Genomic DNA, 22,009 nt, shown 5'->3' on the forward strand with positions numbered 1-22,009 from the left:
GGAGTAGCGCCTTCATTCAATGCAGTTCCTGGCATAATCAGTTGTTTCCGACGCCGTACGTATGATATAGTATATGACTTACAATGTCAACACAATATGTAATAAAACATTTTAATAGGTCATGTGGAGGGGCATAATCGAAAGGGACGCCCAAGTTTTGCTGAGGACATCCTCGCAAAATGTCCCAGCGAAGAGGCGGGGGAAACTCGTATTATCGAAACAAGATGGGCATCCATCTTTTGTTTCGATAATACGGTTGGAGATGCCCAAATCTTGACATTTAGGTCGTCCCTAGAGATGATCGTCCCTAGACTTGGTCGTTTCTGATTTTTGGCGATAATGGAAACTATGCAATGTAAATCTGTAAATGCTGGTTTATGCACATCTAAAACCCAAATAGCACGTCTAAATTAAGCACCTAGAACTCTATACATAGCACATTATTTCAAGTGCACAGGCTGTGTGTGTCTGTTAAGTTTTAGTGCATAGGCTCACGTGACAAGCGTATACTTTAATGCATAGATTTCAGCATAGGTCTAACTTATTAACGAAGAAGGCTTTCCAATTTTCTTAATTTCTGTACAGTGCTGCTGTTCTCTGAACAGTGAGAATGGTTTGTGGTCTCTCTTTATAACATCATCGCATTCTGGTAAGAATGTGAACAACTGATCTTTGGCAATTAATCAAAGAAGAGACATTCTAGAGGTCCTAGGGCTGACTCAATAAGCTCCAGTTTCTGGAAAGCCTGTCTTAAAAGAATAATAAAGCTTGTCTTTATTATAAGACTCACTTTTGTAGGCAGCACATATATTAAGGTCTACAACCCCCTGCAATTAATTGATTAATGCAATTATTCTGCTAGGAATTCTGTTAGGAATTCACTATCTCAAGTATTAGGGATGTGCACAGCAAAACATTTTAGTTTGTTGTAGGAGTTTTATCAATGTTTATCCTAAATGTTAGGTTTTTTAAAATTATTTTTGTTTTAGTCATTTCTTTTAATGTATGCATATTGGGCCAGATTCGACATATGGTGCCTGAAAAATCAGCAGGGTAAAAAATATGCTTGGGTGTATTCTCTAGTACGCCTAGGTGTATTCTAAAGTACACCTAAATTTTATAGAATGGGCTTAAATTTTCACGCAGTATATCGCATAAACCGAATGCCTCTCCACATGACCAAATTTGGTCACACCCATTTAGGCCATGTTTTACTTGGTATAAATACCGGCACTAAGATTTAGACACAGAGGGCTGTATTCTGTAACAGTGCGCGTAAATTTTGGAACATAGTAGATGACGGCAGAAAAAGACCTGCACGGTCCATCCAGTCTGCCCAAGAAGATAAATTCATATGTGCTACTTTTTTATTTGTACTGTCCACTTCAGTGCACAGACTGTATAAGTCTGGCCAGCCCTATCCCCGCCTCCCAACCACCAACCCCGCCTCCCAACCACCAGCTCTGGCACAGACCGTATAAGTCTGCCCAGCACTATCCCTGCCTCCCACCACCGGCTCTGGCACAGACCGTATAAGTCTGCCCAGCACTATCCCCGCCACCCAACCACCAGCCCCGGCACAGACCATATAAGTCTGCCCAGCACTAGTCCCGCCTCCCAACCACCAGCTCTGCCACCCATTTTAGGCTAAGCTCCTGAGGATCCCTTCCTTCTGCACAGGATTCCTTTATGTTTATCCCACGCATGTTTGAATTCCGTTACCGTTTTCATCTCCACCACCTCCCGCGGGAGGGCATTCCAAGCAACCACCACCCTCTCCGTGAAAAAATACTTCCTGACATTCTTCTTGAGTCTGCCCCCCTTCAATCTCATTTCATGCCCTCTCGTTCTACCGCCTTCCCATCTCCGGAAAAGGTTCGTTTGCGGATTAATACCTTTCAAATATTTGAATGTCTGTATCATATCACCCCTGTTCCTCTTTTCCTCCAGGGTATACATGTTCAGGTCCGCAAGTCTCTCCTCATACGTCTTGTAACGCAAATCCCATACCATCCTCGTAGCTTTTCTTTGCACCGCTTCAATTCTTTTTACATCCTTAGCAAGATACGGCCTCCAAAACTGAACACAATACTCCAGGTGGGGCCTCACCAATGACTTGTACAGGGGCATCAACACCTCTTTTCTTCTGCTGGTCACACCTCTCTCTATACAGCATGGGAAGGCCCATGTAACACCCATTTCCCCTCCCATAACCATGCCCCTTTTGGTTGTGTGCATTAAAATTTAGGCACTCTGCATTACAGAATACACCTAGCGAGTTGTGCATGTAAATTCCAATTATTGCCAACTTCTGCTCATTATTGCTTGTTAAGTGCTGTTATCAACGCTGATTAACTTGTTAAGCCATTTAGGTTATGTGCATTGTTATACAATACACTTGGATTTTGACGCTGAACACTAGACACGATATATAGAATCCTGGAGATTGAGTGCATATTAATTCATAAGAGCACATATATACAATCAAGTTTGCATGCACTAAAATATTTAAGGAACCCAATAAGGCCCCAAATGAACTGAATGCATGCTAATGTATGCACTTCCTTATAACATGTTTTGTGAGCTATATGAAGAAAAGATGCAAGGCTAAAACATTTATGAGATTTGTAAAATAGGGTCTTTGATGATATTTGAAGGCTTACTTAGGTCATGGTTAACCTTCTTGTAGCTCTAGGCAAACAAGCTCACTGAACTCTCCATTGTAATATTAATACATTTAAAACTGCCAAAACGGTCACAAATGGAGGCCTACATGATTCTGACTGCAGAGGAACATGAGCAGAGGAGGAAACAGCAGCTAAGTACTGCTCACTGTCTCCTCCTGCTGGCTGGAGGACAATGCAGACCTGTGCAGGCAATGGTGGCTCTGGTCCCCTAATCAATTCACTCTTCTTTTTCTGGCACCTGGCTTACTAAGGCAAGTATTGAATTGGCACATCTGAGAGGGCCCCTTTCTAAATATTTGGGGCCCTAGACACATGCCTCACTTGCCTAGGCCTTAATCCTGCCCTGTGTTTACCTTGAATGAGTGCATTTGAGGTGTTTCGTCTTCCATATTTCAGAAAAGAGATTTGTCATGCCTATCCGTGCAGACCAGGCCATGGTTTAACATGCCATGGCAAATGAATTGACGCTTGTTAGGAAATGAAATTGAGGGTTTGACCTGATTACAGCTCATTAAAGCAGTTGTGAAGTGTGTCCTTGCCCAAAGCACATAAACAACTAAGTCACTTGTCATCTTCATATTTCTGAAGCCTTTTTAACTCTAAACAAAGCCTTTTGGTGTTGTCTCAAGATCTGCATGAAGCAGAAACACATCATCGAATACACAAGGAACTGAGACGGAATTCAACTGGGCTTTCTACCAATCCATGATGAAGATGATACGGAGAGGGTGTAGGATACAGCTGTATGATTTAAACGTCTTTTAATAACCTTTCACGAAAACTGCAGAGACTGATGTAAGTGTTAGTGGCACTATCAGAATCCTTCTGGCCTGAACTCCCTTCCATTTATCACTGAAACACATCCTGACAGCTTAGTGCCCAGCGCCGGCTTCTGCGCAGGATTGCTCCATTCATCAGCTGATCATTAATAGATGTTGTTGTAACTTCTAGAAGCCGTATTAAGGCAACACAGCCTTTAAGTAATTCAGTGTTTTTCCTAGTGAATAAAGAGGTCTATGCAGTTCTTTCAGGAGCTCTTTAAATAAGTGCAATACAATACAATATATAATCAAGCCTCAGTGTAAACGGATTTTGGATTTAGCGAACCAATTGCTGGCAGCTATGTGTGTATTGTAATGGCTGAGATTTCAGAATTCAGAAGCAGCAGAGTTCCAAACAGCTAAGATTTATTTATATGTAAATAATATAATATATATTTCTTAATGCATGATATGTAATGTTTTCGCATATAGCTATAGCTATATTTGTGGTTTTTAATATGAAAACTTATTGCATTGCACTTCAGAATGTAGAAAATTTAATATTTTATAGACATTTCAATTTGACAGACAAAATTCAATTTAACAGGCACCTCCTTTCCAGTCCTTTAAATCAAGGGTTGACTAATTTCTTATATTCAGCGATTATCGATGGTCAGTTCTGTGCAGAGCACACTTAAGAAAATCAGTCGTTACTGGGATATATAAAACATCAAAAACACACAACACAATAACATTATGGCTTGCAAGGTAGCTAATAACTAGCATCTTACAAATTGCTGAAATAGATGAGTTTTCAAACATTTTCGACAGATTGCACGATCAACTTGAGTCTTAACGTCCTGTGGTAAGCTGTTCCACTCATTTAACTGCCAAGTATGTGAATGTTATTTTTAGTATCTTTTTATACATGCCTTTAGGATTGGGAAAATGCAAAATTAAATTAAATGCAGCCTGATTAATGTGTGCAGGTGTATATCCAGACATACATGACATATATATATGAACTGGGCTCCGCAAGCATCTTTTGTCTGTAAAACTGAATGCACCGTTAAGCAGAATATAGATGGAGGATGGCAATGCATTTTATTAAAATGCATAAAACACTCTGGGTGTGGGAATGATGGAATTAAATAGATATAAACTAACTGCAAGAAATGTTTAAAAATCTAAATGTTAACCATGCATTAAAGGTGAAGAACATGACAGTTTTATGACGGGGAGCATGCCAGTGGCTTGCGATTGTACATCTGCAGTAGAACTTTAAGGGAGTTAAACATGTATTGGTTGTAAGAAGCACAGAAATGGATTTATTGAGCACTCTGAGTTTAAATGTTTGTCACATGTAAGAGAATCTAAACCTAGAAATTAAAGGTATAGATAGGCAGTTTCCATGAAAAATAATTTTGCATGCACTGATTAGAGTACTAATTAGTGTCATATAATTTATCTAAATAGCCCATATAGTGATGTATATTATTATTGCGTAAAAATAAAATCCCTTTAATAGAATTTGATTTATATCCAGCATATAACAGGTTATTTTATTATTCAAATAGGCCATGCTTCCTGCTGTTTTCAATAAAAAAATTAATAAATATGTAAATTTGAAAATTAATTTACTGCATACATTTATGAGCATGATTTTCAAGCTGACAAATCTTTGATAGATTGTGAAATTATTCTTCTTAAAATCATCTGTCATAGTAAACAGAATTTATCAACTCCCTGTTAGTTGTGCAGGTTTCCCTCTATCTTACCCTTGGTTATGAACTCACTTAAAATTGATTATAATACAGTATATTTCTGGAACCATAATTCATCCACAGATTAATTAGATTTTAGGTTAATATCCCATCATAGCATGGGATGTGAGCCAACGCTGTTGTTTTCCAGAGCACCAGAAAAGAACTCTCGATCACTGTTCCCAGGTGGCTTAAAGCACGACATCAGATTCAAGTCACCTGGAATGGAACATCCCTCAGAGCAGTTCTTTGCTGAATGGCTTAAAAGATGAGATCTTTATTGACACTTTTGTGGAAAGCCAGGATTTGTGTTTAAGTCCCCTCTTAACACACATCTTCTTTTGTTCTCCACTGGGTCCTGTGTGTAAAGAGTTAGACGCAAACCCTCGGATTCTATATGTGGCGCCCAGAAGTGAGCGTTGATGTTTAGACACCAGTCCAAGATGTTCACGCAATTAAATTGGCTAAGGAGCCAATTAGTACCAATAATTGGTGCTAATTGGCAATAACCATCACTTATTTGGAATTGGGTACACATTTTGTTACGGGCTAGTCTATAACAATGTGCTCCTAAATTCTATAGCATGCAACTCAAAAGGGGCGTGGCCATAGGGGATGCATGGGCGGGTCAGCGGGGTTCCTATAATTTGCATCATGCGGTGTTATAGAATACCAGGTAGGTGTGCCCAAATTGGGTGCCGGGAATTGCACCTCATTTCAGCAAGTCCTGGTATCCAATTTGGTCACCAAAATCGGCACTCAATGCTGTTGTATAGTGGGCACTCATCTTAAGTGTCCATTAGTTGAGCACCAATTTTTGACCATTATTTACTGAATCTAGCCTAAAATGAAGTGACAACATTAATTTGCCTATATATTGACCTTCAAGTGCACTCAATCTGCAGCCCCCCATTACCTCTCTACCCTCCTCTCCCCATATGTTCCCACCCGTAACCTCCGCTCTCAGGACAAATCACTCCTTTCTGTACCCTCCTCCACCACCGCTAACTCCAGACTCCGCCCCTTCTGCCTCGCATCACCTTATGCCTGGAACAGACTTCCTGAGCCCATACGCCATGCGCCCTCGCTGCCCATTTTCAAGTCCTTACTCAAGGCCCATCTCTTCTCCCTTGCTTTTGGTGCCTAACCACCTTCCCATTCCTGATACCTACACTGACTCCATAGTTTTTACCTTTAGATTGTAAGCTCTCTTGAGCAGGGACTGTCCTTCCCCATGTTTAAACTTGTACAGCGCTGCGTAACCCTGGCAGCGCTATAGAAATGCTAAGTAGTAGTAGTAGTAGATAGCATTTTATTTCATTTTTTAGACAGCATCAAATACATCACAGAAAATTTTGTCATGCAAATTAATCATCTGCACTATATAATAGCTACTACTACTACTAACTAACATTTCTAAAGCGCTACTAGGGTTACGCAGGGCTGTACAATTTAAACATAGAAAGACAGTCCCTGCTCAAAGAGCTTACAATCTAAAAGACAAGAGAACAATCAAAGACAAGTGTACAATCTAGAGGACGAGTGAACAGTTAATCTGATAGGGTGGATAGATTGGGGCATTCTATATTTCTCAAGCGGTTAGGCGCCGAAGGCAGCATTGAAGAGGTGAGTTTTAAGCAGAGATTTGAAGATGGGTAGGGAGGGGGCATGGCGTATGGGTAAAGGAAGATTGTTCCAGGCATAGGGTGAGGCAAGGCAGAATGAGCGGAGCCTGGAGTTGGCAGTAGTGGAAAAGGGTACTGAGAGAAGGGCTTTGTCCTGTGAGTGGAGGTTACGGACGGGAACATAGGGGGAGATGAGGGTGGAGAGGTAGTGAGGAGCCGCAGACTGAGTGCATTTGTAGGTAAGGAGGAGGAGCTTGAATTGTATGCGATATCTGATCGGAAGCCAATGAAGTGATTTGAGGAGAGGGGTGATATGAGTATATCGGTTATATAATAGCCAGTTGCTTTGCTTGCTGGCCCCATGCACACGTGAATGAGCAGACAGCAAGTAACCTAAAGTGTTCATGCAGTCCAACTCATTACCCTTTGGCTATGCTGGGGAAGCTGCGGTGGTACAGGCCTCCTGTTTCTAGGAAGAAAGGATTATTTGTATAAAATTATTGTATTCTGTAAAAGGCTGGTTATAAAAAGAAGAAAATATTGCTAAGTTTACAAACATTTTCCTTTTGTGCTGTTTTGTTCAAAGGCAAAAAAGTTGATAATATCTCATTATTTCTCCTGAGAGTCTGATAGGGCTTTTTTTTTTTCCAGAATGTTGCTGTGCGCCACCACAAAATAATCATGAAATTTCTGTGCAAGTAGAAAAAAAGAAAACAATGATTCATTATTTTACAGATGATTTTACTTTCAGTCCAGAAAACAGATGAAATCTGCTGAGAGTATAGAAGGGACCACATGGCATCACTTATTATTTCAGGTTATGTTTTATAGGGGAAAAAGGTTTTTTAGCTGAATAGTAATGTACTAGAGGTCAAGCTGTTATTTGACACCCTTGTGGTTTCCTAGATGTCACTGTACAAATCTTTCCATGCTAGTGTATACCTGTCCAAGGAATTGTTTTCCTGTTTTTGGAAAACAGGAATTGAATAATCTCCAGATACTGTTATAAATACACAAGTATCGCCATACTGGGACAGACTGAAGGTCCATCAAGCCCAGCATCCTGTTTCCAACAGTGGCTAATCCAGGTCACAAGTACCTGGCAAGATCCCAAAACAGTACAATATGTTTTATGCTGCTTATTCTAGAAATAAGGAGTGGATTTCCCCAAGTCCATTTTAATAATGGTCTATGGACTTTTCCTTTAGGAAGCCGTGCAGACCTTTTTTAAACCCTGCTAAGCTAATCTCCTTTACCACATTCTCTGACAATTACACACGTTGAGTGAAGAAACATTTTCTCCAATTTGTATTAAATTTACTACTTTGTAGCTTCATTGCATGCCCCCTAGTCCTAGTATTTTTGGAAAGAGTAAACAAGTGATTCACGTCTACCCGTTCCACTCCACTCATTATTTTATAGACCTCTATCATATCTCCCCTCAGCCTTCTTTTCTCCAAACTGAAGAGCCCTAACTGCTTTAGCCTTTCCTCATAGAGAAGTCTTCCCATCCCCGACATCATTTTTGTCACCCTTCTCTGCACCTTTTCTAAATTCCACTATATCTTTTTTGAGATGCAGTGATCAGAATTGAATGCAATATTCGAGGTGCAGTTTCACCATGGATTGATGCAAAGGCATTATAACATCCTCATTTTTGTTTTCCATTCCTTTCCTAATAATACCTAACATTCTATTTGCTTTCTTAGCCGCAGCAGCACACTAAGCAGAAGGTTTCAACGCATCATCAACGACGACACCTAGACCTCTTTCTTGGTCGGTGACTCCTAACGTGGAACCTTGCATTGCATAGCTACAATTCAGGTTCCTCTTTCCCACATGCATCACTTTGCACTTGCTCACATTAAACGTCTTCTTCCCAGTCTCCCAGTCTCGTAAGGTCCTCTTGTAATTTTTCACAATCCTCTTGTGATTTAACAACTTTGTGTCGTCAGCAACTTTAATTACCTCAGTAGTTACTCCCATCTCTAGGTCATTTATAAATATGTTAAAAAGCAGCGGCCCCAGCACAGACCCCTGGGGAACCCCACTAACTACCCTTCTCCATTGAGAATACTGACCATTTAACCCTACTCTCTGTTTTCTATCTTTTAACCAGTTTTTACTCCACAATAGAACACTACCTCCTACCCATGACTCTCCAATTTCCTCTGGAGTCTTTCATGAGGTACTTTGTCAAACGCCTTTTGAAAATCCAGATATACAATATCAACAGGTTCACCTTTATCCACATATTTGTTCACCCCTTCAAAGAAATGTAATAGATTGTTGCGGCAAGATTTCCCTTCACTAAATCCATGTTGGCTTCATCTCATTAATCCATGCTTTTGAATATTCTCACTCATAGAGTTTTACATAATGGTATCCCATTTTCCCCTCTCTTCCTTAATTATCCCATGTATGCCTGCAAGTGAATTGCCTGCTCTTAATGAACGTCCTCTATTCATTTCATTTGTGCAAGACTTGACACTACCCATCAATGTGCCTTTATTGCACTGCACCTTCCCTATGGAACACTCTTCCGTCATCATTTAGGGCCCCTTTTACCAAGCTGCGGCAAAAGGGGACCTGTGCTGGCATCGGTGCATGTTTTTGATGCTTGCCAAGGCTCCCTTTTACCACAGCAGGTAAAAGGTAGGTCTTTCTTCAAGAAATGGTCGTGCAGCAAGTGAAGCATTTGCCGCGCTGCCATTTCAAGGGAAGCCCTTACCGCCACCCATTAAGGTGGCGGTAAGGGCTTCCATGCTAACCCAACAGTAACCAGGCAGCAAGCGGCACTGCCCGATTACTGCTGGGTACACACTGGCGGTGCAAAAATAAAAATATTTTTGTAGCGCCGGATATAACGGCACGCTGGGGGCGGGAAGTACCACCATCCTGCTGCGGTAGCCTAGCTGTACTCAGGGGCATAGCCACAGGCGGGCCTGGACGGGCCCAGGCCCAGCCACTTTTGCTCGAGGCCCACCCTAACTAGCCCCAACCCAACATCCCTCGCTGCCTTTTCTCCCATGGCTCCAGGTCTGGCCGTCCGGGAGCGTTGCCTGCCTCAAATTCTGCTCCTCCCTGCCACTGCCTCGGTCCCTGCAGCATTCTTTTTTTGGCCCATCGCTGGCAGCACTGCGATTCACACAGGCAGCTCCACTCCCCTCTTCTGCGTCCATCTGGCCCTACGTAAAAGAGAAGTGCATCAGAGAGGGCCGTAAGGGCACGGCAAAGGGGAGCGGAGCTGCCTGTGTGAATTGCAGTGCTGCCAGCGATGGGCCAAAAAAACAATGCTGCAGGTACCGAGGCAGCGGCGGGGAGGAGCAGAATTTGAGGCAGGCAATGCTTCCGGATGGCCGGACCTGGAGCCACGGGAGAAAAAGCAGCGAGGGTGTTGGATTGGGGCAGGATGAATTGGAGGAAGGCAGAAGTGCTGGACTTGAGGGGGGGGGGGGATAGTGCTGCCAGACTTGTGAGAGGAAGGGGATTGGAGGGAAGGGAGAGAGCTGCTGGATGTGGGAGGAAGAGGAGGAGGGGAGTGAATGGAAGAGAGACAGTTACTGGAGGTGGTTGGAAAAGGAGGAGGGGATCTGGATGGAAGCTTCTGGCTAGGGGAGAGAGAGGAGAAAGGGGCTGGAGAGAAGGGAGAGAGCTGCTGGACAAGGGAGGAAGAGGAAGAATGGACTGGAGGGAAGGGAGAGAGATGCTGGACATGGGAGGAAGAGGAGGAGGGGACTGGATGGAAGGGAATGATCTGGTGGACTTCAGACGAAGAGGAGGCTGGAGGGAAGGAAGAAAGCTGCTGGACTGGGAGAAATAGGAGGAGAAGACTGGATGGAAGGGAGAGACCTTCTGGAGGAAGAGGAGGAGGGGATCTGGATGGAAGGGAGAGAGCTGCTGGACATGGGAGGAAGAGGGGGGAGAACTGGAGGGAAGGGAGAGAACCGCTGGTACAGCACAAGGAGGGAGGGAAGGGAAATAGAGATACTAGACCAAGGAGATGAAGGAAAAGGGAACAAATACTAAACCTACAGTGTGAGGGAGGAAGGGAGGGCGGGGTGGGTGGCTGGGTGGGTAGGCAGGGAATCAAGCAACCAAACCAGTTGCTGGAAAGGGGAGGGAGTGAGAGGGAGAGAAGCTGGATGGGGTAGGGTCAGAGAGGGTAGAGATATATTGGTACTGGGGATGAAGAGAGGGGAGAAGCTGGACAGAGAAATAGAGAGACACAGAGAAAGGGAGATACTAAACATGGAGGAAGATAGAGGTACAGAAATGGAAGAAGATGGATAGTGGATATGGAGAGAGAGAGTAGAACTATCAAATGGACATGAGACCTTGGTGAGTGAGTTAAGAGAAGGATATAGAAACCAGAGCCTGGGACCAACATGACTTGAAAAATAAAATGAGCAGACAACAAAAGGTAGAAAAAAAGGAAGTCGTCCCATCCCCGCTATCATTTTAGTCGCCCTTCGCTGCACCTTTTCCAATTCCACTATATACGCCTAGGCAAGACAATCCATGCCTTTCCTCTTTTGACTGACTCTACTGATGAGTGATTGTTTTGTTCTGATGGTTGCTGCTGTTTTTTGAATTGAGCCTTCCAGTTATTCTGATTTCTTTCTTTCCTATCTATTGAGTGGCATTCATTTCTATTGTGTTTTAGCCTCTGCACTGCCTTGCTATGTCCTCAGAAAAGGCAGTATTTTGAATCTACTAAAACATAAACCAAAACCATAAACCATATTACATATATCTTTATATGGACTCAATCTATATTTGTTTACCCCTATCGGACTTGGCGTTCGCCTTTACGATATTTTGTAAGCCACATTGAGCCTGCTAATGGGTGGGAAAATGTGGGATACAAATGTTAGAAATAAATAAATAAATATGCAGGATTTATGCATCTGTTTCTTCCATCGCACCTGTGGGTGTTTGCTAGTCTGTTACACAAATGGTTGTGTTATTGGTCAGTTTTTTTGGGGGGGAGGTGGGTCCGAGTTCTGGTGCTACAGGAGAAGATATGCACTCCAGTTCTAGATTTAACATGAATCCAACATGAGAAAATAAGCGTACCAATGAATGGACTGAGAGCTTTTCAATTTGACACAGTTGAAAATTACCTCAGTTTCATCAGGTTCAGATCATTTTCAGAGGATGTATTTGCCAGGCTACGGGTGAACTTCGCCCCGAGCTGGAAGCCAATCTGTGCAACTTACAGTTATTGTGCCTCTGAACAGACAAACATGTATTAAATCACCCTCTCCAGGACTTTGCTACTTCATTTTGAAAATGTTAAAATCAAGCAAGCAATTTACTTAACATTAGAAGACCAGGATCCTTTCATAGAGAAACTTCTCTGCCCCTGCAGCTGGTCCCTTAGCCTGCAAGCAAATTGTTTGACCTAAATACAGAGCGTAACAAACAATTGCAAAATGATGCAAAGCACAGACTCAAAGCAGTAGATAGTCCAAACTTGCTTGAAGCTCAAAATCTTTATGCACATAAAAACAAAGAAATGGTCACCAGCAATGGGCTCATTTTCAAAAGCATGTTACTGCGCGCCAACCCTAGTAAAAGAGCACGTTATAGAACAGTGTGCATATTCACATCATACAGTTATAGAATTGCCTTTCACGTGTATGTTTTATTGTCACCCACCTAGAATAGTAGATAGTGCAGGCTATAGCTTTTGAAATAAATGTATATAAATCAACTAGTAAAAAAGGCCCGTTTCTTAAGGCAAGGAAATGGGCGCTAGCAAGGCAATCCCCCACCCTCCCTCGCTGTGTCGCTCTGTCTCCTCCCAGCCTCCCAGGCCTGCCACCCACCCAGTTCAAGGCCCCCTCACGCCCCTCCCACCGAGTTCCAGACTCTGCCCTGCCTCCGTTTTCCACACCCCCCCCTCCGCGTTACGGACCCCTGTACCCCCCTTCCGCGACCTTGTCGACCCCCCTTCTCGCCGAAAACCGTCCCCCACGGCCGTCGAGTACCTGTGCTGACAGGGGACCCCAACCCCCGTCAGCCAAAGTCGTGTTCTGGCCTTCGTGGCGTTGCTTCCTCAATGATCTTCTGTTTAAGTTTCTGTGCATGCGGGGGTCCAGGGGGCCATAATGCGGGGGGGGGGGGGGGGGATTGAAATCGGAGGGAGGGCGGAGTGTGGAACTCGGTGGGAGGTGCGTGAGGGGACAAGGGGTGTTGATGTTCGTCGGGTGGGGGGGGGGGTCTGTGTTGCCAAGTCCCTGCCACTTGCTCCAAAGTGGCAGGGAGCGGCGCACTGACAGCTGATTCCCCTTGCCTTGGAAACAGCTGTCACTGACGTCCTGCGCAGCCAATCAGTGGGATTCATAACATCAGCTTGATCTACAGCACCTAGCAGACCACGGCGGAAGCCAGAGTCCCAGGCAGCGACAGAACGTTGGAGGTGAGAATTATTATATAGGATAGGACAGAAAATATAAGCCTACCATATAGCGACAAATGCATGCATACAGTGGTAAAGCAGACAACATTTGAGAAAAAACAGAACAGACATTCAGGTCTCATATACCCTATGCTATTGTCAGGCCACCAAAAGCCTGGGTAAAAAGATGAGTTTTCAAAGATACCTTAAATTTCTTGTAGGAGGGTTCCATTTGAATGGTGGCAGGACGCAAATTCTATAGCATAGGGGCTAAGAAAAAGAAAGTTCTATCTCTAGTAGAATGCGAATGGGCTCTAAACCTTAAGTCTCCAAACATGTAGAAAATGTGACGGTCATAGCCAGAAGGACGCTTGGAAGCATAAGGAGAGGGATGACTAGGGTTACCATATGGCTCCAGAAAAAGGAGGACGGATTGAGCCAGCCGGGTTTTACTTCCATTGCTTTCAATGGAAGTAATTGCTTTCAATCGAAGTAATTGCCCATTGCTTTCAATGGAAAGCAATGGAAGTAAAACCCGGCTGGCTCAATCCGTCCTCCTTTTTCTGGAGCCATATGGTAACCCTAGGGATGACCAGCAGGTAAAAAGAGGTGATAGTGCCCTTGTACAAGTCTTTGGTGAGGCCTCATTTATAGTACTGCGTCCAATTCTGGAGACCGGATGGAGTCGATCCAGAGGGCAGCTACAAAATTTGTAAGCGGTCTCTGTCATAAAACATATAGGGACAGGCTTAGGAACCTCAGCATGTACACACTGGAAGAGAAGCAAGAGAGAGCGGATATGATAGAGACTTTTAAATACCTCAGTGGCGTCAATATACAGAATGAAAACTCTAGAATGAGGGAGCATACGATGAATTTAAGAGGAAATAGGCTTAGGATGGCTCTAAGAAAACAGACTTTCATGGAAAGGGTGGTGGATGCATGGAATGGCCTTCTGGTGAAGGTCATGGAGAGGAGGACTGTGTCAGATTTAAGAACACGTGGGACAGACATGTGGGATCCTTTAGGAAAAGGAAGAGCTAGTGGTTACTCAAGAAGGGCAGACTGGATGGGCCACTTGGCCCTTATCTACCGACATATTTCTATGTTTCTATATCTCTAAGTGCCTAACGCATAGTTTACTGTGCAGTAACAGCAAGCACACAACCACATCACAGCCCTCTCTCTCGTGCATAACAATATGTGCCAAACTAATGAAGTGTTCAAGTATATATAAACAACAATTATAGGCTATGTTTGAATCCGCACGTCAAACTACCTAAGCAGGTCATGTACTTAGAGTTATTTTAGAGCCCCAAAACTTATCTGAACCATGCAACTGCTGTCCAAAAGAGCGCCCTGTTTTGGATACACTTTCCTCGGGGACTGTTAACTTGCAGTGGACCAAGGCAAAGAAGTGGCTCTTCTAATACCACAATCACGATGAATCAGTTGGAAATGATCACACAGTCTTCCTTACAAAATAACTTTATCAATAACAAACAAAAGCAATCACAGTATGGTTGACCATTCAACAGAGTCTTTTAACCCATAAGTTTTCACTGACTGTAATTCAAATATCCAGAATTATTCATGTAAATAGAGTAACACAACTCTCTTCACTGGCTTACTTGCTCCTCGAAAAATATCACTATACCCAACTAGCAAGTAACTTCTAATTTGTTAAGTAACAAATACAAGGAGGAAAAGTCACATCTGGTATAGAACTTGGACAGTGACCCACCCTGCTTCTTCATCAGTCCTGAAAAAAACCTCCTGTACTTAATCAAACTTTAATTTACTTTAATTTTTTAAAACAATTTTAGACAATTTTTTCTTCTAGCTCTATTAAAGTCCAACTATCATTCGTTTCTCCTGGTACTCATCTGAAGCAAATGCTGCTTTGCTCTACAGCATGGCTATTTTACCCCATGCAGAAACACTTATGTGCTATTCTATAAATGGGCGTATAGGTATGTTTTTGAGTGGGTCTGACATTACAGAGCCTTTTGGTGCCCTACACAGAAGTAGCGCCTAACATTTTTCACCGTATATAGACCTGCTCTTCATGTGGTTAACGCATGAATGTGAACATGCTAACTGGCATGACACTGTGCTAACAATTGGCAGGGGATATGGCAGAGTTGGCACACGCAAATCCATACATTAACAGCTTTAGACACCTTATTAAAAGGGTCCCTATGTGTGAAAACGCAACTGGCTGGGTGTTTTCCAACGTTTAGGTTGAGAATCCTTGAGCTAGAGGCATACGGTACTGTTACCTTCCTTTGCATCAATATGTATTTTTCTAAAGTTCATCAAAAATGTAACGCAATGCCCTCTGTTTCCAATACTTTCCTAACACAATTAAGAGTTTAGCTCAAGTATTGTCTTCTTTTCTTAGGGTCCTGTTACTAAGGTGTGTTAATTGGTTTAGCGCACTCTGAATGACGAGGTACTCATTATATTCCTATGAGTGTCTTATCATTTAGCACGCACTAAGGGCCCTGTTTACTAAGGTGTGTTAACATTTTTAGTGTGCACTAAACGCGAGAGTTGCCCTTTGCTCCTATGGGTGACTTAGCATGTAGCACTTGCTAATTATTAGTGCACACTAAAAATGCTAACGCAACTTAGTAAACAGGGCCCTAAATCTGTTTGCACACCTTAATAAAAGGACCCCTAAATTTCCTTCCCATTGAAAATGAGATTTAGCCATCTCTGAAAGAGTCTAACCAGACTGATACTTATGCTAATCGGGCTGACATTTGATCATTTATTTCCATGAGTTGCATATATGCTTATTTCACAAGTTTCTGACATTTGGAGCCCACATTAGCAGAGTCTAGAAATTGTAAGGCAGCTTTCATTACCCATGCATTGACAGAATTCACCTCTTAATTGTAATGGTTTAGACCATTAACCTCACTACTTGTCACCTTTGTTGGTGTATTTTAATGACATGCATTTTCAGAATATTTCAGATCCTTTATTGACATAGTATAAAGGAGAAACCAAATTTTGTCTGCTGTTTAAGGCCAACAGGCGTATGCTTGTCTTCTCACATTTCAAGATAAATAAACACTGAAGACTGTTAGATCTTTTCAAACTAATGTGTAATTATGAATCATTCAGATATGTATACCAGAAGGACTGTCAGCATCTCTACAGTTCTAGTAGTTCATTTCCCATTCAGATCTCCCGTACCGTGTTGCATTTGGACAATAAGCAAAAAAGGTCGCTGTTCACCTCAGGGTTCTACCATCCAGTGGCTGTAAAAGACAAATGTCCACAAAAAACAATTTTATTTGCTTTACAGCAGCTATCAGACCAGCTGAGTTCGTATGTCTGGAGGAATGTTGGCACTTAAAACTCTGTTATACATGTTGTTTCTGCCTTGTCAGTGCCAGGATCCAAAATAGTGGTTATCACCCCTAGCGGTAGTCTCACGGTACTACAGCCGGGGGCAGGGCCTAAGAAGGGAGTGGTTTGGTTTTCTCAAGATACAAAGGGGCCCTTTTGCTAAGCTATGCCAAGCATCTGGCAGGGGTTTTACTTCACAGATCAATGCTAATGGTAATCATGTGTTAAAACCTGTCAGTACAGTAAAAAAACAAAACAAAACATGCTTAGTAACTACTTTAGATAGGGGACAGCTTGTGCATGTGATAGAGTATGAAAATGATGAAACTATTGTAAAGATGAAGCTCCCACCTCAGGATCCCAGGTCCCTCTTTCACTCAGGGTGAGCTGGTTCTCAGTATGCAGATTGTATGCAAATTAGTATCCTACCCCTTTCTACTCGGGGTGACCTGGTTCTCAAAAAGGCAAACATAGTCAGGTCTTATCAACAGGATTTTTCATACACATCTTTATTCCAGCCCCTGGGGCACACTTCTTCCAGCTTAAGACACTTTTACAAGCTTAAACAGTTCTTCCAGCTTAACCATTTCTTCCTACTCAGTGCAATCTTCCAGCTTAAACATTTCTTCTTGCACAGCTCAATAACCAACAGGTTTCTTCCCCCTGAGCCCTCTCACACAGGCATTTGGGCTCAGTACTAACTCAGTCCTGGACACACAGTCCCTCCTTGTAGCACACAGCTCTAGACACACAGTCTTTTCATCTTGAACACACAGTTCTTATACTTGATACTCTAGGGCCTTCTTACCCCAGCCAGCTTCCTTCTTGGGAACACACAGTTCTAGACACACAGTCTTTTCATCTTGGACACACAGTCCCTCTTCACTGTTCTGGACACACAGTCCCTCTTCACTGTTCTAGACACACAGTCTTTTCATCTTGGACACACAGTACCTCTTTGAACACACAGTTCTTATTCTAGACCCACAGTCTTTAGGGCACAGCCAGTACTTCTCATTGGGATCCTTCTGCTTCAGCTACCAGCCCTCCTCTGCAGCTGCTAGTTCTCCTTCTCCCTCACACTCCAGTGGGGTATTAAGTGGTTAATGGCCAAACAGGACCCAGCCCATAACCTGCTGCACCTGTTTCTATCCCCAGGACTCTCCTCGGTCCTAGCGACCTCCTGCTATACATCCCTTACTGGCTCCCTTTAGTGACTCACCCAGTCCTTCTCCCTGGACATTTTAGGGGAACAGCACCCTCTAGGGGCCTAACCAGGGTAGGACAGCCTCTTCCTTCTCACAAGAGGTAAAGCAGAGGTGTGGCTGGGTATGACAGCTAGCACCTAGTTTGATGCCAAGCACTAGCTGTCACGACTGTCCATAGCATGGCTTTACATAATGCGTAATGCCATGGCATTAAGAGTAATCATGCTACTGGCAGTCCAGTAGTGCAGCCACTGCCTAAAGTTTCCCCTTTCTACTCCCCTCAGACACAAGTACCTCTCTTATGATTCTCCCTGGCACAATTGTCTCATCTTCCAATCCCCCATAGACACAAGTACACCCTTCTGATCCCCCAATAGACCCTCCCCCACCCTGCAACATTCTTTCTGGAACTTGGGGTTCCCTGAGAGGACATAGGATGAAGTTAAGAGGAAATAGACTTTGGAAGAATCTAAGAAAATACTCATTCACAGAAAGGATGGTGGACGAGTGGAATGGCCTCCCCGGTGGAGGTTGTGGAAACAAAGACCGTGTCAGAGTTTTAAAAAGCATGGGACAGGCACGTGGGATCCCTTAGGAAAAGGAGGAGTTAGTGGTTACAGAGGATGGGCAGATTGGATAGACCATTTGGCCCTTATCTGCCAACATGTTTCTACGTCTCTATGGTATGAGACAAGAGCTCATCTGTCAAAATGATGTTAGTGATGCCTACTGGTAGTCTTGCAGTACTAATGCAAAGGGTCATCCTTCTGTATTACCTATTTTACCTGAATTTGGTTGAGCGTAGTTTTGAATGTAGTCCTGTGACTGGACACACACATGAGCTACATATTTTCTTCAGAAATTACAGTTAACCAAAGGGCCCTTTTACGAAATTACACCAGCAAATGGGCTTAGCTCTCCCTTATATGGGTCTTTCCTGTGCTCTAAGTCCATTTCTAGCACAGCCATAAAAATAGCCTTTTTTTTCTATTTTATTTTCGTCTATGGCTGTGTTCTAATGTTACCATTAGCACATGACTATTAAAATAATAATAATAATAATAATAATAATGCAGGAGCCCTTACCGCCTCCTGTGTTAAGTCCACGTCAACCAGTTAGCATGCAGTAATGTGGGTGCACCAGCTGGTTAAAGCCTCCACTCCGTCTCACTACCCATTCTCCGCCCTGGCATGACTCCTTCAAAAAAGAAGTTTTTTTAGAATTAATTACTGTATGCTCAGATGGCCAAACTAACGCAGAACTTTTTCAGATGCCCCACTTTAGGCCATTTTTGCTGCATTAGGTGCACATTAGCACCCAACATGGCTTAGTAAAAGGGCCCCTAAGTCATAAAGAATCAGTGTATCGCACAGTCTCCAAGGGTGTGGTGGAGGAAACAGAGAAGAGAGAGTGAATGGTGAATGGAATGTATGAATACGTATGGCTGGAACGCATGGGAACGATATAAATAATGTAAAAGTGGATTTTATTTGCATTGTGATACAAACAAATAAAAAAAGTAATCGAAGTTATAAATAAGTAGTTACTTAATCGTTTACAGAAATGAATATTCATAAGATAGATTTATATATAGGCCAAAATTCTATATATGGTGCCGACAAAATTTTGCAGTAAGCACTATTCTATAAACGGCGCTCAGAGTTGGGCACCATTTACAGAACAGAATTTGGCGTAGGCATCGTTGCCCGATTTTGGGTGCGATGATTTACACCAACTGAAACCTGGTGTAAATCCTTGGTACCTAAATTAAGTGCAGATCTCCTTTATTCTGTCACATTGGACGCAAATCACAGGAATGCCCTTGATCCACCCACACCGCCCCCATGGCCATACCCCCTTTTCCGAGCCACGCATTAAAAATAGCAAATGGATCCCGGCACCTAAAGATGCATGTGTAAATTTAAATCAGTGCAAATAATTGATTATTAGTGCCCAAATATCATCACTAATTGGCTTATTTGGCAATTAAATTGCGCACACAAATTGGGCATGTGTCCAAAATTGCACATGCAGGGGTCTTTTTACTAAGCCGCAGCAAAATGTGGCCTGTGGTACTATATGCACATGTATTGGGTGCACGCCAAGCCAGTTTTTATCGCGTCTGCAAAACAAGGGCTTGTTTTTAATGGGACGGGAAAAGGGCATGAGGAAAAACTGAAACTAGCACGTGCCTAAAGCCGGCATGAGCCCTTAACACCAGCGGTGTACCAAGGGCGGGGCGGTGGGGGTGGTCCGCCCCAGGTGCATGCCGCTGGAGGGGTGCAGAGAGCGGCCGCACGCCTGTCGGCTCCGCAGGTTACCTGCTCCCTCTGCCCCGGAACAGGTTACTTCCTGTTCTGGAGCAGAGGGAGCAGGGAGCCAGCGGAGCCGACAGCGGCGTGAACTGGGGGAGGGGTTGATGCGCTGAGGGGTGTCATTGCACCGGGGGGGGGGTGCATATCGGCGATCCGCCCCAGGTGGCGGCCGACCTAGGATCGTCACTGCTTAACGCCACCCATTGATCCAGCGATAAGGACTCACACGCTACATGCTCAGTGACTAGTTGGTGCGCACTGAGTGCCAGTTACCACCGGAAACGGCACGCATGGGAGGAAATAAATAAATCATCCAGGCGAAATGGACGCATGCCAAATCTGAAATTACCACCGGGGGGTGCGGTAGCCTGGTGGCAGTCTCATTTTGGCATATGCTGCACAAGCATAATGCCTAATGTGCCTTTATAAAAGGCCCCTGCAATTTTAGCACCATATATAGAATTAGGTCGATAGTGAAGACAGTGTACATAACTATATCTCATGCATATTCCTTATGGATTGTCTGAAAACCTGACTGACGTGTGACCCTTTGGAATTGCAGTTTGACACCCCTTCTCTGATACAATCAAAACTTTTTCCTCCCCAGAAGGGCATTGAGAATGTCAGTTGACTGTTTCCTGTTGTTGATATTGGGTTGTGAAGACAGGTCACCTGAGGGCCATACCATTTCCGCTTCTGACTCTACAAATGAAATGCCAACCTCTACGCTTCGGCACATTGGTTTTCCACTGTGAATATCACGTCTTTTTCCTTTCTTTCCTCGCCTTATGATGGAACAGTTCGGTGGGATTATTTTTATTGTAACATAAAAAAAGATTCCTTTAATTTTATTTCTGTCTCTCTTTATATTTAGAAAATGAAACAAGTCGGCGAAACAAAAGAAGACTCGGAGAGTAGCTTTGCTGAAATTTCCCTGGAGTCTCTAAATCAATTCAACAGGAACAGTGTGATTTTGTTAGAGAAGGGGAAAAATGGACTGAGCATGGCTGAGGAGGAAAAAGGAGAAAACGGAAGGACCGAAGAATCTCCTTCAAATTGTTCCAATAGACCTGGTGTAGATAATTTGGAATCCTTCAGCGACTCTTTGTATGATAGCTTCTCATCCTGTGCCAGTCAAGTCTCTAACGACGTCTGAAGACGTTTTGCCATGTGCTGTCAACAGATCATTTCAAAGGATGGAAAAAAAAGAAAAAGGTGCCATGCTCACACTGCAGCGCCTACATTGTTTGGGACATTGTTTGTAGACTTAGCACGTCAATAAGGGAGGACCGACTTTGTTGACATACATGGAGCTAAGCATTTAAAAACAAGGACAGAAATATATATTTAAAGAGTCTTAATTTTGCACTTTTATAAATATTGTACAGAAGCTGTAACATTTTTTTTTGCAGAAAAACAATTTATATTTGTAGCAGAACGAAATGTAAAATCCCAGCAATAAATATGAAATGGTGCCATGCTTTCCACAATTAATTTATTACCTTCTGATGATAAATGTAAGGGCAGACTTAAGAATCAGGCAAAAATAGGGCAAAAGAAGTGTAAAAAGTTTGCGAGCTATTTTCGCAGTTATGGGGGGCAAAAAACACACCCTTTGCCAGCTTAAGACTTGGGTTTTTTTTTTTACTTGGGCTGATTGCAGAGGCTGTTCCTAGCTCCCGAAGGAGATGGAGTCTTAACCATTGCTCAGTGGTGACATCTAATGGCCAAACATAGGTGGCCTTTTACTAAAGTGTGTTTACGCACTCAGAGGTCCTTTTACCAAGCTGTGGTAAAAGGGACACTGCGTGGCTTTGGCAGCCCTTTTTACCGCAGCAGGGAAAATGGCCAAAAAAAGAAATGATCATGCACTAAAATTG

General features: G+C 43.2%; 1 protein-coding gene across 1 annotated transcript in view; it reads left to right on the forward strand.

Annotated features, from left to right (window-relative positions):
* The window catches only part of NCKAP5 (NCK associated protein 5), an 898,061-nt gene extending 876,482 nt beyond the window's left edge, over positions 1-21,579 (forward strand). The window contains exon 19 of the mRNA XM_030209965.1: positions 21,004-21,579. Coding sequence (XP_030065825.1) covers positions 21,004-21,285 — 282 coding nt within the window. The 3' untranslated portion in view covers positions 21,286-21,579. The remainder of the gene's footprint in view (positions 1-21,003) is intronic.
* Positions 21,580-22,009: the final 430 nt, after the last annotated feature.

Source organism: Microcaecilia unicolor, chromosome 7, assembly GCF_901765095.1.
Source record: "Microcaecilia unicolor chromosome 7, aMicUni1.1, whole genome shotgun sequence".
Lineage (NCBI taxonomy): Eukaryota > Metazoa > Chordata > Amphibia > Gymnophiona > Siphonopidae > Microcaecilia > Microcaecilia unicolor.